This window comes from Python bivittatus, unplaced genomic scaffold (assembly GCF_059951505.1).
Source record: "Python bivittatus isolate LINGU-HERP-01145 unplaced genomic scaffold, Pbiv_v1 ctg000040_np1212, whole genome shotgun sequence".
Classification (NCBI taxonomy): domain Eukaryota; kingdom Metazoa; phylum Chordata; class Lepidosauria; order Squamata; family Pythonidae; genus Python; species Python bivittatus.
This window is the reverse complement of record NW_028277032.1, coordinates 2,903,048-2,920,653: the sequence shown is the minus strand read 5'-3', so window position 1 is coordinate 2,920,653 and position 17,606 is coordinate 2,903,048. Positions and strand designations below refer to the sequence as shown.

At 48.6% G+C, this 17,606-nt stretch overlaps 1 protein-coding gene across 2 annotated transcripts; it reads right to left on the bottom strand.

Moving 5' to 3' along the window:
- Window positions 1-1,989: 1,989 nt before the first annotated feature.
- ZBTB8B (zinc finger and BTB domain containing 8B) lies at window positions 1,990-17,606 on the bottom strand. 2 transcript variants are annotated; one of them, XM_007442406.4, is made up of 4 exons: window positions 17,346-17,606; window positions 9,570-10,539; window positions 4,934-5,112; window positions 1,990-4,722 (listed from the first exon to the last, which is right to left on the bottom strand). In XM_007442406.4, the coding sequence occupies exons 1-4, from the start codon at window positions 17,463-17,465 to the stop codon at window positions 4,420-4,422; spliced, it is 1,572 nt and encodes a 523-aa protein (XP_007442468.2). In that variant the 5' UTR covers window positions 17,466-17,606; the 3' UTR covers window positions 1,990-4,419. The 2 variants fall into 2 exon arrangements, with proteins under 2 accessions (XP_007442468.2, XP_088009854.1); XM_088153728.1 differs by lacking the exon at window positions 17,346-17,606 and adding an exon at window positions 12,940-13,140.

Genomic DNA, 17,606 nt, shown 5'->3' with positions numbered 1-17,606 from the left:
CCTCTCATTTAAAAATTACTACTCACTGAAAACAAAATTATATAAATTTTGGAAAGGCTGAAGCTAAAGCCTGCTTAAGAGCATCGCCTTCTGAATTCAGTGGGACTTCCCGGTAGGGAAGCCCATTTAGGACTGATAAAACAAGCATTCAACAAGGCAAGGCACTGTGCCATTAATATCTCAGTTGCATCTTCCAAGCAGAAAGAGAGAGAGGAATGTTTTAGAACAAAATTGGACGATATTCGCTCAAATAGCTTCTTGGGCTTGTAGAAAAGTAGTCAAAATTATATTCGGAATAAGCTTGTTTCCATTCTTTTTAAGCATTGCTAATCAAAATGTCAAATGCCAGTTGATTGTGAAGGGCTTCATAGAAATGTAATGGGACTGAGCATTTACAGAATGAAAGGAGCACAGGCAAGCACGTGAAGCTCTTCCTTCTCATGGTGAAGCCCAAGACAGCACAAAAATTCCATTTAAAACAAATGTGATCAACCAAGAACAAAATAACCCACTGAGTTTTTGCCAGAATGGGAATAGTGATTAGAATTCTCCCTCCATCCCGCCCTTATGTAAATAAGCTTCATTCTCTACTCTCAAGAAAATTTCTGAGACCAAATTGAATAGTCGGATGCAACCCAGAGCTCTTAAACCTAAAAGAGCTATAGTCAACCTCAGTTGGCAAGAAAACTGCAGAGTTGTGTCCATTAATCGCCAGGAGTTGTGTTGAACATGGACCATCTTTGCTTTTCTCCCCAAGCCAGAAGCTCACAAACCAGATGGACTAACAAGACTGAGCTGTCTGTCCATCTGTCCATCCATCCATCGGTCAGGAGACCAACATGGTGTTTGCTGCCCCACTGCTGATCCCTCTCCTCTCTCTCTTAACACTGTTCCTCATCACTGCCAATCTCTTGACTTCCTCCAAGGCACAACCCACTTTATGCACCTTCAGGCTGCCCCTGGAGGGTGTCAGAATAAGGGAGAGCATAGCACTTCAGTATTTACACCAGGTCCATTGAGGACAATTTGTGCCTGTCTCACTCCTGCGCTAGAGACAGGACAGTGGCAGAAAAAAAGGCCCTGCTGGGATAGGTTTGTACCATGGTTAGGTCCAAGCAGGCCATGATCTAAAATTGCCAGAGCTTAGACGGCTGCAGTGCTGGGTTGATCAGAGGTAGTTCAGCACATCTGGGGGGCTCCAGGTTGGGGAACGCAGAGCTACCCCAATTCCTTGTAATCTGCCAACCCAAGAGCATCTGGGGGAGAGGGTAAAACAAGTCAAAAGAGCAGCTACACACGTAACAAAAGAGTGGGGCTTTAATTGGGTAGTCACGCACACCATCTTGACCTTTTTACCCCCCTTCCCATGGACGCCCCTCTACAAGCCCAATGACCCCACCATTCTTAACTGGCCACCTAAGAAACCACTGGAAGTTGACCACCCATTTGAAGGAGAGCAGAAAGAAGACTCCAAAACGCTCCCGGCCCATCTCAGTTCAGGACCTTCACTGCACTCCTAGCCTGCTCCTGGCGAGGGCCGGGAATCTCTTTTCCAAGCAAGCCTAGCCTACTTTGCAAAGCAGCTTGCTTGGTGGGCTCTGCAGGGCCCCCGGCTTCCTTTGAGGGCTGAACTGCTTGAATTCTTACCCAAGACCCATTTAAGGATGGGATATTTTCCAGGGAGGTATCTCAGCAAAAAATGTATTGCTAATGGAGAAACACAAACAATAATCATCTTGGGGTTTAGCATGTGGGAACTAAGGAAAGCAGAGGAGAGACGATTCTATTTTTAAAAAGCTACATACTGTCGTTGCTTTTAGCATGGCTTTTCCCCTTGCCGTGTTTTTATCCTACATAACCTTATGATGCCACCAAATGCTACATAGAGACCAGTGTTGTCCAAACTTGGAGTGGACTTCAACTCCCAGAATTCCCCAGCCAGCATAGCTGGCTGGGGAATTCTGGGAGTTGAAGTCCACTCATCTTAAAGTGGCCAAGTTTGGACAACACCGGTATAGACCATCACGTTCCTTACTGCTGCACCAAAGGACAACAAAATTTAAGCCTTCTTTCAGAAAGGAAGCAGGGGAGAAAACTTGGGACATGAGATGACCCAAGCATCCCCAATTGTGCAGAAAGTGAGCCACCGCCTGCGATCCAGCCCGTGGAGGCCGGCCAGCTGACCGTTGAGGGACAGTCTCTGCTTCCAAGACTCCCCGCTCCATCCAGGTCACCAGATTTATATATAATAATCCCAAACATTTCTAAAGCCTTCCCTAACCTGATGCCCTTCAGAGGTTTTTGTTGCTCTTCTTAGAGCTTCTCCTGCTTCGTTTTACAGGGTCTGCTATGCTCGCCCAGTTTATGCAGCAAAGCGACCGAGGCAGGATGCAACGAGCAGGTTTTGTTTTTCAGCCAGCCTGCTGCAGCGCTGATACTGGTTCTGGCTGAGAGCGAGTGACTGGCCCAAGGTGGCTTCCACGCCTAAGGGAGGACGAGAACTTAGGTCTTCCGGCACCTGGTTCAGCACCTCAACCGCCATATCACACTGTCTTTCTTGGTGCTCTTCAGGTGAGTCAGATCAATCCCCACAACTTCTAGCCAGCACAGCCATGGTGGGAGCTGGTCCAGCACATTGGGGAGGTCACCAAGATGGGGAAGGCAAAGTTACTCTGAATAACATAGCTACAAACCACCACATACAATTTTACACTTTGATTTTCACTGAATTCTTTTAGCACCTTTGTTGTGTGATATCCACTGTCCTTTGCTAGTTCCCCGGCTTGTTTAAATAGCCTATAGAAATTCAGCTTGAGAACATAAACTGAGTAATCTCACATTCTATAGGAAACCAAATTCCTAGTGTACACCATCAACAGGAAGAAGGCAAAGTTGAAGCTGGATTTTCTTTTGACACAGAACAGTACTCAAGACAAACTCGTAAGACGGTACAAACACAGAAACCCACCACGTTCCACCCAAACTACCGTCTAACTGTGCAACTAGAGGAGCGCATCCAGGAGGGAGGCGGGGTGGTGAACAGGTAGCATAAAACTGAAGAATTGTGGTTCATTTGCTTACTCAGGGTTTACGATCACCACCAGAGTGGTGATTTTGCAAGGGGCCAATTTCCCCCACCCACAAGGTCCAGAACACTGACATTCCCACAAACCTTCACAATGTTGCCGTTCTAATGAACAGGTGCAAAGTGAAGTTCTGTTAAGTTGGACCCCTGACACAGGCTCATTCCAGACTCCTCTGTGGCACAGGGCAGGGAATGCGTGCCCTCCAGATGTCCCAGCTCAGCCGCCAGCGAGAGATGATGGAGCTCTACTCAACAGCATCTGGAGGCCACAAGTCCCCACCTTTGGCTCTGGAGTAAGATCAGCTTCCCTCTCATATTTCTTCCTATCTTCCTTAGAGATATGAACCGTGTGATGTCACCATTTCAGCAGAGGCTTGGTTGTTTTTAAGGGGCCCAGTCAACAAGCAGCACATCTTCTGTAATAGCTTGGACCCTGTGTACAGGACCTGCCTCCAGGCAAAGCAGCAGCCAACGCCCGTTGCTTCAAGTCCAAAAATCAAAGGCAGCTGCAGTCAGGCAGCAAAATACCATGTTCTATTTGGAGACGCTGAGAAATGAACCCAAGGCTTTCTGCTCTATCATCAGCAAGTCCCCAGCATGAAGTCCTGTCATACACGCCCAGCTTGAGACAGAAGAGCCCCTTTGGTTCAAGCACAAAACGTCTCAGTGCCCAGTGGTCTGGAGATCCCAAGGTTGTTACTCCAGAGATCTGTAAACTTTTTATCTGCCTCTTGACTCGAGGCAGAGCAGACGTGTCCATTTAAGTTGGGGTATTAAAAAATATCTAAAAATTAGGATTCCATCATGGTTTAGGACCACCTCCCCTTTCTTGACTCGTTTATACTGGCGATGGGGTTTCCCGTGTTTGCACAGACAGAGTCACGTTCTATATTTCCAAGTTAGGATTAAAGATCAGGATAACCTGGAGGGGAGGAAGGAAGCCAGACAAGCTTGTCCCCAAATCTCTTCTAGATCCAAAGGGGCACCTCGAGGAAAAAGCCACAGGGAGGAAAGAGAGAGACCACCCCGAGCGAGTAGGAGAGGTTGCCGGCTGCAGAAGGTATCCAACCTTTCCAAACTATAGCTGGGAACACTGTTTCTCCTCCTCTTGAACCCCTTTCAAATAAGTAGCGCGCAGCACTCACCATTTAAAAAGACATTTCAGAATTACAGAAGTCCATCTGTGATCACCAAAAGGGAATTACTCCTATTTATTATTTAAAAAAAAAAAACTTCACGCAATCCTAGGCAAATCTGTGGTGTCCATCTGCAAGACGACCAATCCATAATAGGGAAAGAGATTCCCAGATGCCCCCCAGCCTCCCCTTGTGCTCCTACATAAGTGCTTCTTGATGGAGGCCCTGTTTATCATCGGGGTCAGCCTCATCATCTTCGGGCGGGTCATTTTCGTCCCCGGATTCGACGTAGATGGGCCAGTCGTTGTCCGGATCGTTCTTTTCCTGCCCTTCTGATGAAGGTTCCATGAGGCTGAGGTTGATCGGCATCGAATCCTCGTGCGTGGTGGTGACGCACGTGCAACTGTCGCACAGGCCAAAACGCCGCAAGCCTTGAGTCAGGCTGCTGGTAAACGTTCGCCGGCAGCCTTTGCAGATGATGGGCTTGTTGGACCGATGGACCTAGAAATGCAAAATTGAGCAGGAAGGTAAACAACCGGGCTGGTGCTGCAAACTCCACGGCCCATCGTGCCCGCCGAAGTCATTCCCAGCCCGATCCTAACCCCCCCCCCCGACTTCCACAGACGGATTACCAGCCCACCCGACAAGCGGGGCACACGAAGGCCACCGCGGCGAGGGACGTACAGCTTCCCCGGGCGGATGGGCGACTTACACTCAAGGCGTGGCTCCTCAGATGTTCCTGCCGCGTGAAGCGCTTGCCGCAGACTTCACAGGGGTAGGGCCTCTCGCCCGTGTGGGAGCGGATGTGGCGCTTCAAGATGCCCTTCTGCTTCGCTGTGTACGGGCAAAACGGGCATTTGTGCAGCTTGATGGGCACCACAAGGACATCACCTTTGGGGGAAAAATAGCACTTGGGACCATTTCAAAGGGGAAGGCGGCGTCCGAGTTTCAAAGCAGTGGGAATTTTAAGATAGCAGGGCAACGGTTTGGGTCCGGGAAGAGGGAAGAGGATTCCATTGCTCCCCGCTTTCTACGCGAGACACGCTTGATACAAACCTCGCTGTTGCAGCTGGCGCAACGTCGTGAGCAGGCAAAGCGTGGACACCTGGGAAAATGCAATGCCCTTGGCACAATGTGGTGTTTCAGCAGGACTAATATCTGGATCACCGCATACAAAGAATGGCGATGGAATTACAGTAGTGCCTTAAAAATGCAGCCAGGAAAGGGGCAGGAAGGCCATCTTTGGGAGGAGAACAAGCACTGTCAGTCAGGGCTTCCTAAATGGGATACCGGGCTTCAGTTGCTGGAGAGAAAGATGCTGTTTCTGAATGCTCCCCCACTTCAAAGTTAGTGCTTTTGCTTAGGTACCCTAGGGGGGGTTTCTACTTGCAAGTAGTTCATTCAGAAATGCAATTGTCCTCCTCCGCCACATGAAGTATTGAAACCCAATTTACATCCTCCACAGTCTGTTCTACACAGAGGCCAAACGTTATTTGCACAAGGCTGGCATCGGGGCTACAGCTGGGCAGAGGATACAGAAGAGTGCAACGTATCACAGCCTGAGCCTGGTGCTAGAATCAGCAGGCACCACATTTAGAACTGCCACCATCAGCGCTGAAAATAACACAACTGGTGGAAGGTGAACCAGGAGCAAATGCATTTTTAGGCAGCTTCAATAAGAAGCTGAGTTTTCAAATCACAGGAAATTACAGATCTGTGTATTCTGCACAGGTCTATCCTCCCACCCCTGAGCATTGCCTGGTTCTGGGCCCCACCCGTTAAGAAGGTTTCAGACAGGTTTAAAGGAAGGCAGCAGAAAGGGGAGCATAAGCCAAAAGCATTGCAGAGAAATTGGGGAAAGTGGAAAAATAGAGAGCGGGGGGATATGATACCTCAAAAAGAGGAGAAGTGTCAGCCTTACGAGGTAGAGCAGACAGGAAACACAACTAGATAAGCTAATTCTACTTTATTGTAAAGCTACATTGACAGACTCTTGCAAGTCTGAAAGTACATCTCTCCCCACCACCACCCCGGTCTCCTTTACAGCCCAGGAAACTAGGGAGGGTCCCTTCTGAGCCTCTTGCCCCATCCACATTCCTGCTGCAGGATCAGCTGCCTTTTATCTGACCATTCCCTTGGCTGCGTCTCATTGCCCCGTCTCCCAAGGTCATTCCCACCTACCATTACAAGAAGTCAGAAGGAAATTGAGGTTTCTTCTCTCTTATTCCAGAGTTCAGGACATGGACTAACGGACTCAGGTTACAGGAAGATAAATTCTGATTGAATGTTAGAAAAAACTTCATAAGAGGAAGAGCAGATTGATAGTAGAACCCACGGCCAGGAACTGGCCAGAGTCACTTTTTCTGAGATGGACCTGCCCATCTCACAAAAAGTGACTCTGGCCTGCTCCTATTTATAAATAAATAAATTAATTAATTAATGGACTTCCCTTCCCTGGATGGGCTCAAGCAGAGGCTGGGCAGCCATCGGTCGTGAGTGCTGTAATGTGGATTCTGCACTGAGCAAGAGGGTGGACTTGCTGACCTCAAAGGACCCCTTCCAACTCTGGCACTCTCTATTCTGGCTTCCTCCTGGCCAGATTTGTATTATTCCAGTCTGCTGTATGCATAGCCTCAGGCTGAGTCTGTATGCATTTCCAGCCTTTTGGATGAGTTTGTGGACCGCCCCGCAATATTCCACAGCAAGCCATTGGTGGCACATCAGTGACCACAGACAGAAACGGTGGAAAGACACTGCTCCAAATTTCCTGACTGAGCCTTCTCAGGCGATTCTCTGAAGCCTGCTGCGAGCGCTGCTTCTGTTTATGAATGGGTTGGATCCCCGTTCTGTGATGTACAGCGTGTGTCCTTTTTACATGCACAGGGTGCAACCATTTGGGTAGTCCTGTACTTTTAATTCCAGTTTCAAACTAGCCTAATATGAGGGTCCCAGCTCTGCAACCATATCCCCGTGTCCTAATTCGGTGCTTCCCAACCCTGGCAACTTTAAGCTGTGCGGACTTCAACTCCCAGAATTCCCCAGCCATTGTGGGAAACCAAACCAGACTCACCTGAAAGCAGGAGTGAACGAACTTCATGCCTCTGGATAAGGGGGGAAAGGGAAACCAATCTGGCTCAAGGTCCCCCCACCCCTTAACTGCCGTGGCAGGACAATCTCAGGGCTGGGGTTTGACAGAGGGCAGCTCTTCCCCACAACCACGCCCCACCTGTCCCCAGGACTGCTTTTCTCCATGAGGGAGAAGAAGGGTTTGTTTTTTTCCCAGCACAGGGAGGAAAGAGGAGGGAAGCCCCCATCTACCTGCAGAAACAGAGAGGGGGCAAGAAGAGGGAGACCACGCTAGCTGGTCCTTTGGCCCCGAAGGCTCCCCTACCTCAAAACAAAGGATCAGCAGGAGCGCTGGCCACGATTTTCTGAAGCGGATATAGGACAGGGACCGGGAGACCAAGGTATGACTCAATGTCTTGCGTTTAGGACCACTCTGCATCCAGATTTCCATGGTCTTAAAGGCCCCGAACAAGTGGGAATCTAGAAATATCTAAGAACCGCCTGGGACCTGGCTTTGTTATGACAACGCAGGTTGCCAGGGCCATATGCCAGCAGCTTCTGTATCACGCACATGGATATCCCAGCTGGTAAAGCTCAAATCACATTAACATGCAAATTTCCCATCCTTCTCCACCATACCTCTCTCTTTGGTCTTAGGAAAACGAAGGGCACTTCTGTTGATCCAATAGGCTAAATCTTGCAAAGCCACAGAAGAGAAATGCCTTGATCAGGACTAACCTGAATGTTAGGAAGCTGGGAGCAAGCTTTCTTCTCTCCATGTTAAAGCAGGTTACAAGTCCCTTATTATTAATATTTTTTAATCCATTCAATCGTGTCCGATTCTCGGAGACTGCCCAGACAAGTCCCTGCAGTTTTCTTGGCAAGGTTTTTCAGAAGTGATATACCCTGGCCTCCTTCCTAGGGCTGAGGGAGAGCGGCTGGCCCAAGGTCCCCCAGCTGGCTTTGTGCCGAAGGCAGGACTAGAACTCACAGTCTCCCAGTTTCTAGCCTGATGCTTTAACCACAACACCACACTGGCTCTCTTATAAACAAGTCCTTATAACAGCGTGTATATTTAACCTTTCCTGTGTTTATTTCCTTTGGTGTCATTCAAGGCTGTTTCATGTTAAATTCCATAGAACAAATCTTTAAAAGGTACTATTATAAGTCAAACAGTTTCAGTCTTGAAATAAAGAAATTAAGCCACGTTCCAAGTTTACTGCCAGTAGATGGCAACTGAAGCTCAGATGCAAGCACCTCATGGAGCAAAGATACAATTTCTGAAACACGTTTTTCCATCTTTAGTTTTGGAAACTGGTGCTCAGTAACTTTTCTGCCTATGCCAAGAAGTCCCCTATTCTCTCAGGCTGATAAAAATGCTCCCTCTGAGGCAGTGAAAGGAGATTTTCTTAGAAAGAACTGCCAACCCCAACTCTGGTCCATGCTGTGTGGACTAACACATTCAAAAGTAAAAGAGAACGGAAAATATACATGTTCACAGAGCCCTTTCTAGACTAGATTTCCCCCAAAGTCATTCATTTGGTCAGCATTAAAGGAAAAAAAGCCAAACTTCTGTCAAAGCCAATGTTGAAAAACACATCCAATTGCAACTTCTGTAAGTAACAGAATTACAGAAGATGGACATTCCTTCGTCACCAAAAGAATCACTACCACCAGTTTCATCAACAGCTCAGCTAGACTTCACTAGGAGGTTTAACGCTACATCCTATGGATTAAGGAGGGCCCACGGGTTCCTTGCTAAATACATGAATCTACTCTTCAGTGCAAGAACATTTGCAATCTATACAACTATTTTGCTGTACCATCATTTGTACGTTCTGCATTCTCACGGAACAATTGGAAAGCACTTTTAAATCCAAGACTTTTTAAAGTCTTTTTTAAAAACACTTTTAAATCCATAATCAGAGTCTGTGGATCAGGGCAGGTTACAAAAACAGTTGAATTAATGAATGGTTTAATTTTATGACATCCTTAATTCCCCCTTTGTCATAATTATTTACATCTTCGGGAGCGGATGTAGGGAGAAGGAAGCAGGAGGGAGGATCCCAATACTAATACAGTATTAAATACTTATTGAATTCTACACCTTTCCAGAAGCTTCAGACTGCAGAATTAAGGTTCTTTTCTTTGGAAACCCAGCTATTCTGATGCACCTTATTACCTTCAATTCAACACAGGAATGAAACCCTGTGAAACCAGCGAACTTTTCTTATAGAAAACAACCCCACTGCAGAGGGAAAACTTGCATCCACCCATCTCACCTGTGTCCTCTCCGTACCAGTCATTATGAATGTCCATCATGGAACTCATGGGCATGCCTGCATCTTCTGGCCTGCCCTCGAAGCCACGGACGAAAGGATGGACCACCTCGTCTTTCCTTTGGGAGGCGCTGTTGCGCAGCAGGGCTTCAAGAACCTGCTTCATGTGGTAGCTGCTGCATGCCAGGTCCATCGTCTGCCCATTGTGAAGCCCCTCTTCGATCTGCTCAATTGTCAAGGGAGTGGGGTATTGCTGCAACCGCTCCCCAACTTCCACCTCATCTGCATCAAACTCGACCTTCGGTTCAATCCCCTTGGGCGCTGAAGAGTTTGTGTCATCTGGAGACTCGCTGCTCGCAGGGTCCCTGGCCAGGAGTTCCACGTGATGGCAGCTGGTACAGTCCCCGCAGGGAGGGACTTGAGGACAGTCTGGAATGCGCTCCTTTTCCTGCAGAGAGGAAGCGGATGCTGAGCACTGGGACTTGGCACTGTAGGATGTGCCTTCTCTGGCAGAACTGGAGCTCCCGCTGTCCGCCTGGTAAAAGGCAGCTTCTCTCTCTATCTTCCTGCAGATGTCCAACGACGACCGAATGTACGTCTTGCAGAAGTTGACCACGTCAGTCATCTGCAAGTAACTGGCGGCTGACATGACCTCAATCACATTTTCCCCACAAAGATCCAGCTTACCTGAATAAAGGAAGTCCAGGATAATGGAGAAGGCCTCCGAAGTAACAATGTCCAGGGAAGCCGTGCTGTGCCGGCCACTGTCTTGAATGTAGTGGATCAGCAAAGCTCTGAAGTAGCCACTGTTGGCAAAGAGAATGTTCTTGTGGGCCTTGAAAATCCTCCCTTCCACTATGATACTACAGTCACAAAAGAAGTCCCTCTTCCGTTGCTCATTCAGCTCGCTCAAGAGTTTGGTGTAGTAGGACTGCATCTCCATGGCTCTGCAGCTTGCAATGGTCAGGGGGCCCTACCAGGAAGAGGAGGAAAAAACAAGGTCACACAGCTCAGAACGGCTCCGGGGCACAGATGCAAGCTAACCCCACCCCCAACGCGGATCTGAACTTTGGCACCAGCTCTAGGAGCACTTTGGATGCTTCACAGTGCTGTGGATAGAGAAGCTGCAGCTGGGGATCCTATGCCATTAGGAGCCTTTTTTCCCTCTTTCACTTCTGTACTCTATCTAGCCCAGTGTTTCTCAACCTTGGCGACTTTAAGATGTGTGGACTTCAACTCCCAGAATTTCCCAGTTTTGCTGGCTGGGGAATTCTGGGAGTTGAAGTCCACACATCTTAAAGTCGCCAAGGTTGAGAAACACTGATCTAGTCTATCACCCCCAGACCGCCCTGGCTATTGGCCGTCTCGGCTGGAAGGCAGGCATCAAGTTGGCTTAGGAGTTCCAGATAAGCCAGACCCAAATCCTAGCTTCTTTCTGGCTAACCCAATGACTGGATGCAGAAACTCCCCGGGAGGGGAGGGAGGGGAGGGGAGGGAAGGCAAGCAGGAATAAAGATGCCACTCCCCCCCTCCTTCTCCTCCTTTTACTCCTGTTGGGTACCCTGCAAGGTGATCCTTCCGTAGACAAAGCCTGAGGACTCTGCAGGATTTGTCTCCCCCCCCCCCGCCTGCAACTCTCCAGGGGGAGCCGGTCATTCCTAGGAACAAAGACTGCCAACACAGCCAGAAAGGAAAACACACACACTCAAACCAGAATCTGGAGCGTGGCAATCCCATCTTTGCCTCTGCTGTTATCCTTGCAAGTTTTTGTCAAGTTCTGAGCCATTTTCACCTTGAGAATATCCCTCCCCATTTTCAAGCAGTCTCAGGCATACATTTTCTCCTCCAACCTTCCACTTTTATCCACTCCAACTGTCTCACTTTCTGCTTTCCTTTGGCCCAAGTATTCAACATAAAACTTGTTCTATCCCAGCCTGTAAAATAAATTACTTCCAAACCGGGGGGGGGGGGGGGGGAGAGAAAGACTCCTACTCTCAGAAGAATAAATGGCAGAACAGGTTACCCATAATCACCATCTCTGTTGCTCACTGGGTAGCTCTTTTTAACCGAGGCAACAACCAGGATTTCTCACTTTTCTTTTTGTTTGCAACTACCAGATTACGAGGGACTGAGCCCCGATATCTCATGGTACCCATTTTGCAGGCAAGGAAACGAAGGCAGTTCACCCTCTCTTCTGCAGAGCTTTCTAATTATACACATTACTGTATTATTACAGTGGCAAAGATAATGGTTTTCTCCAGGTTTGGTGCATTTGGGGTCATCCTCCATCTAGTTCAAAGCAAAGGCTGGACAGGACCATGACAGTCCTATGGAAGAGCAGAACTGGTGAGCCGTTCACAAAAATGCAAAACAGGATGGCAGACACTTATCATCACTGTGCCCTTCCCTGAAGAAGTTTTCTCAGCTGAGCTGTTCCCATTCATTTGGGTTAGCAGCACAGCACTAATTAGAAATTAAGCACGGGAGGTTTCCATTCAGAGCTAAATCACAGCCTTGCAAGTTCGGAGGAACAAAGTCTTCTCTCCCTGCTTCGGGGCTGGATCTTTTGGGGAGCCAGGGGGACAGGACTTCCAAGCGGGGTCCAATGGCCCTTGGACCTGAGAAACCACAATTAGCCAAGAGTAAGATCTTCCCAGTTGCAGAGGAGCCGGAAAGACCTGTTTCGGCCCCCATGCTTCACCATGACCTAACGAAGCCTGGTTTCCTAAGGAACCCCAGTGGCTGTGTTCACACCACCCGCGAAGCCCGAACCCAGCCAGGTCCGTCTCGGCGCGCCCTCGGAACCCGAAGGCGCAGCACTCGGACCGCAGGCTCTGCGCTGCCCCAGGGCTGGGTGAAGACCCGCGGACTGAGCCACGAGGGCTTGGTTTCACGCTCCGGGTGGGGCGCGAAGGCAGCCAGGAACCCCCCAGCCGTGCCCCTGCCTCTCCTGGCGGCCGCCCCGCCCAGCAGCCCGCAAGACCTTCGGAAGGGACGGGGCGCAGCGGGGCCGCAGCGACGGCGGCGCTCCCCGGCAGTCCTCCCGACGCCGGCCCCTGACGCGCCCTGGCTTCGGGGCCGGCTGACACCCCTTCGCAGCCCTGCCGGGGAGGCGGACGGGCACCTCCGTGCGCTGCCAGCCTCGACCTACAGCCGCGCGGGAAGGGAGCATCACCGCGCCGCTCGCTCGCCGCCGTTGCCGCCCGGCAGCCCGGCGCTGCCCGCCCGCCCCCTCGCCAGGCGCGTCGGCAGGCAGGACCACCCTGGTCCGGCTCTCCAGATGGAGGGCAGAGACCGCCCGGCGCTGCCCGCCCGTGCCACCTGCAGGCGCACCCCGCCGGCATCGTCGCCGCGCCCAGCCTCCCCCGCTCACCTCTCAGCCGGTGCCTCGCCTCCGCGCGCTCCCTAGCCTGGCCCCCCCCCCGCACACGCACCGGCACCCAGCCGGCCGCAGGAGCCGCCCGCCGCCCCCCGGAGCGGCGCGCGGCGCCAATCGCGAGCCGAGCCCCCCGCAGAAGAGGCGGAGCCGTTCCAGCAGGTTGAGATGCGCCCCTTCCCAGCCCTGCTCTGCTGGGGCGCGTGGGCTGCGTGCTCGGGGCTGTCGGGAACTGTAGTTTCCTCGACCGGGAGCGGGGAGGCAGTCGGGCGAGGGGGCGGCTGGCGGAGTTTGGGGAGACCGAGGCGGCGGCAGGGGAGGGAGGACGGTCCCTGGAGAAGAGTCGTGCGTCCTGGGCAGGGCGGAAGCCCGAGCATCGGAGCAACTCCGCCTTAATGGTACTAGGTCAGTGTTTCTGAACCTCGGCAACTTTAAGAGGGGTGGACTACAATTCCCAGAATTCCCCAGCCAGCCAGGCTGGCTGGGGAATTCTGGGAATTGTAGTCCACCCCTCTTAAAGTTGCCGAGGTTCAGAAACACTGGCTTAAACCATGATGCCTCTTGCATCAGCCCGACACAGAGTCATTTGGCACACTACACTGCAGAAGTTAGCATTATTAGCCTATTTGGGGATTAGAGCTTTTAATGCTGGCTGGGGAATTCTGGGAGTTGGAGTCCATACATCTTAAACTTGCTGCGCTTGAGAAACACTGACCTAGGTCTAAGGTGTGCTGGGGGGGGTTACTTTGGATGGCTTTCAAGACCCTGTTATGTTATCCTGCCGGCACATCTAGTGGCCTTCCATCAATTCCAGGTTCTCTTCTCTTGTATACAAACCATACATGGACTTGACTTTCCAGAAATCTAAGTGGTTCTTATTTCCTGAGCCTGCCAGCCTGGCGGGGGCTTGACAATATGGGGGCGTGTCTGTGATTGATTTTTTTAAAAAGTTATTTGTCCTGGCTATAATTTCACGAACACGGTGATGACCGCTTTAAGTTGCTACTACAATTTGTGTACGTGTGTGCGCGTGTTTTATCTCTCCACTACCTGGCAGTCTCAAGATGTGTTGGACTACCATTCCCATCATCCTAAACCAGCGTGAGCCTGGTAATCCGGGGGCCCCAGTTGAGAAGAGCTTTTCTATAATGCCTGAGTTTGCATAACTACCTGCCCCAAAAGTTTTCTTTTCCTCTTGTTCCATTCCCTTCACTCCACATATTAATTGATTATTTTATTAATTAACTTGGTAGAACTGTTTTGTGATTGGATTCTATCCAATCTATCACAATTCAACACGCTTTTTTCCTTCTGGTCATTAACTTGTATTCAACCACCTTCACTGAGCACTCGTTCAGTCTTGACCCGGTCTCTTCTCATTTTATTGCACACATTTCTTTAGCACCTCATTCCTACTATATTCAACTTACTTTTATTTCTCTACAGACATACCCAAATCCTTTTCATAACAATGTAAGAAGAAGCATTTTTGCCTCGTTCTTCATTTCAGACCACGTACTATCCACGATCTTTCTACCTCCATTTGCACAACTTAAATTTCTCCGTCCATTTCCCGATCTTCAATAAACATTCAAACCAAGAAATACAAAATCATCTACTTTCTACAGTTTCTCATTGTTTGTGTATAACTGGCACCTGTTCACTCCATTTTCTCTGTCAAGCACATTTATCTTGGTCTTCAATACATTAAATCCCAGGTGCTTACTCCTCACTGCATCATACACGATCTAAAAAAACACTGCAAATCATTTGGATTCTCAGCCAACAACACGGCCTCATCTGCATAAATAAAAGACAAAAACTTCCTGTCTCCAATTAACCTCACATGTATTCCTCACACACAAATACAGTCAGGTCCAGAAATATTGGGACATCGACACAATTCTAACATCTTTGGCTCTATACACCACACAATGGATTTGGAATGAAACAAACGCAATGTGCTTTAACTGCAGACTGTCAGCTTTAATTTGAGGGTATGTACATCCAACTCAGGTGAACGGTGTAGGAATTACAACAGTTTGCATATGTGCCCCCCACTTGTTAAGGGACCAAAAGTAATGGGACAGAATAATAATCATACATCAAACTTTCCCTTTTTAATACTTGGTTGCAAATCCGTTGCAGTCAATCACAGCCTGAAGCCTGGAACACATAGACATCACCAGATGCTGGGTTTCATCCCTGGTGATGCTCTGCCAGGCCTCTACTGCAACTGTCTTCAGTTCCTGCTTGTTCTTGGGGCATTTTCCCTTCAGTTTTGTCTTCAGCAAGTGAAATGCATGCTCAATGGGATTCAGGTCAGGCGATTGACTTGGCCATTGCATAACATTCCACTTCTGTCCCTTCAAAAACTCTTTGGTTGCTCTTGCAGTATGCTTTGGGTCATTGTCCATCTGTACTGTGAAGCGCCGTCCAATGAGTTCTGCAGCATTTGGCTGAATGTGAGCAGATAATATTGCCCAAAACACTGCAGAATTCATCCTGCTGCTTTTGTCAGCAGTCACATCATCAATAAATACAAGAGAACCAGTTCCACTGGCAGCCATACATGGCCACGCCATGACACTACCACCACCATGCTTCACTGATGAGGTGGTATGCTTAGGATCATGAGCAGTTCCTTTCCTTCTCCATACTCTTCTCTTCCCATCACTCTGGTACAAGTTGATCTTGGTCTCATCTGTCCATAGGATGTTGTTCCAGAACTGTGAAGGCTTTTTTAGATGTCGTTTGGCAAACTCTAATCTGGCCTTCCTGTTTTTGAGGCTCACCAATGGTTTACATCTTGTGGTGAACCCTCTGTATTCACTCTGGTGAAGTCTTCTTTTGATTGTTGACTTTGACACACATACACCTACCTCCTGGAGAGTGTTCTTGATCTGGCCAACTGTTGTGAAGAGTGTTTTCTTCACCAGGGAAAGGATTCTTCGGTCATCCACCACAGTTGTTTTCCGTTGTCTCCCGGGTCTTTTGGTGTTGCTGAGCTCACCGGTGCCTTCCTTCTTTTTGAGAATGTTCCAAACAGTTGTTTTGGCCACGCCTAATGTTCTTGCTACCTCTCTGATGGGTTTGTTTTGTTTCTTCAGCCTAATGATGGCTTGCTTCACTGATAGTGACAGCTCTTTGGATCTCATCTTGAGAGTAGACAGCAACAGATTGCAAATGCAAATAGCACACTTGAAATGAACTCTGGGCCTTTTATCTGCACATTGTAATTGGGGTACTGAGGGAATATCACACACCTGGCCATGGAACAGCTGAGAAGCCAATTGTCCCATTACTTTTGGTCCCTTAACAAGTGGGAGGCACATATGCAAACTGTAGTAATTCCTACACCGTTCACCTGAGTTGGATGTACATACCCTCAAATTAAAGCTGACAGTCTGCAGTTAAAGCACATTGTGTTTGTTTCATTCCAAATCCATTGTGGTGGTGTATAGAGCCAAAGATGTTAGAATTGTGTCGATGCCCCAATATTTCTGGACCTGACTGTACATAAACAACCAAGGGAACATCCCATGTCTTCGTCTTACTCCCTACTCGGTGTTGAAGCACTTGCCAACCAACCATTGATTTTCACACATACTTCTGTTATATACCACTATTACTCTATTTAGCCACCAACTTTAATCCACATTGGGCCACCAACTTGTATAATTCAGATATATTTGCTTTATCGTATGCTTTCTCCAAAACAAGTGACAATACATTTCTTACATTTGTGCATTTTTCGGTGACTTGCTGAAAAGCAAAAATCCGGTCTGCACACCCACTGCCTGGCATGAGGCCACACTACTGCATTTGCCCACTGTGGCTCACTGGCATCATCTCCTACTTCTTCCATCAGAATTCCTCCCAGGCTCGCCTAGGGCACAACCCCTCTTCCCCCTCCCCCTTTGTATCAGGGCAGCAGTGCCCTTCCTCCAATTGTCAGGCGGAAAGGCAGCCTTCCTACCTGTCAAACGAGTTGCAGACCTACACGTAAACAAGCCACATCCATATTTTAACTTTGATCTGTTTACACCATCTATACCTGCGGCCTCACCATTTTTAATGTTCTCACAGTATTTCTGATTTCCTCTCCATCTCTGACATCTATAGCATTGATTTCAATTTACTGCTTTGGCATTTCTCTTTCCTCCCCATACACATCTCTTAAATACTGCTTCCAGCATTCCCTCCCTTTGGTTTCATAATAAATAATTTCACTATTTTTATCTTACTTCCAAATACTTCGCTGGAGGCTTCCTTGCTTACTTTTTTCATCCACTTCAAAAACAATGTTTTATTTTCAGTAGTATTTCATCTACCTCTTTTAATCCGTTGGAGAAAAATTGGTAAGACAGAATTCCTGAATTTTCATCTCATTTGCAACTTACAAGTTTTCTCTCAAGATGAGGTTCGTTTTGTTTACTCAGGCAGGACACTTCAGTCTCCAAACACTTTATGATGGGTTTGCAAAGCCAGCTCAAGCACACATGGACATTGTTCAGCATCATTCCATGGGCAAAACCCTAATACACAGGAAACAGAGTATATTTATAATCAAACAACAAGGAAATTCAAGATTATAAATGTGATTGGTTACAAATTAAGTTTTAAAATAGATCCGAGTCACTAAGTTGTGCCTGCTATATCTA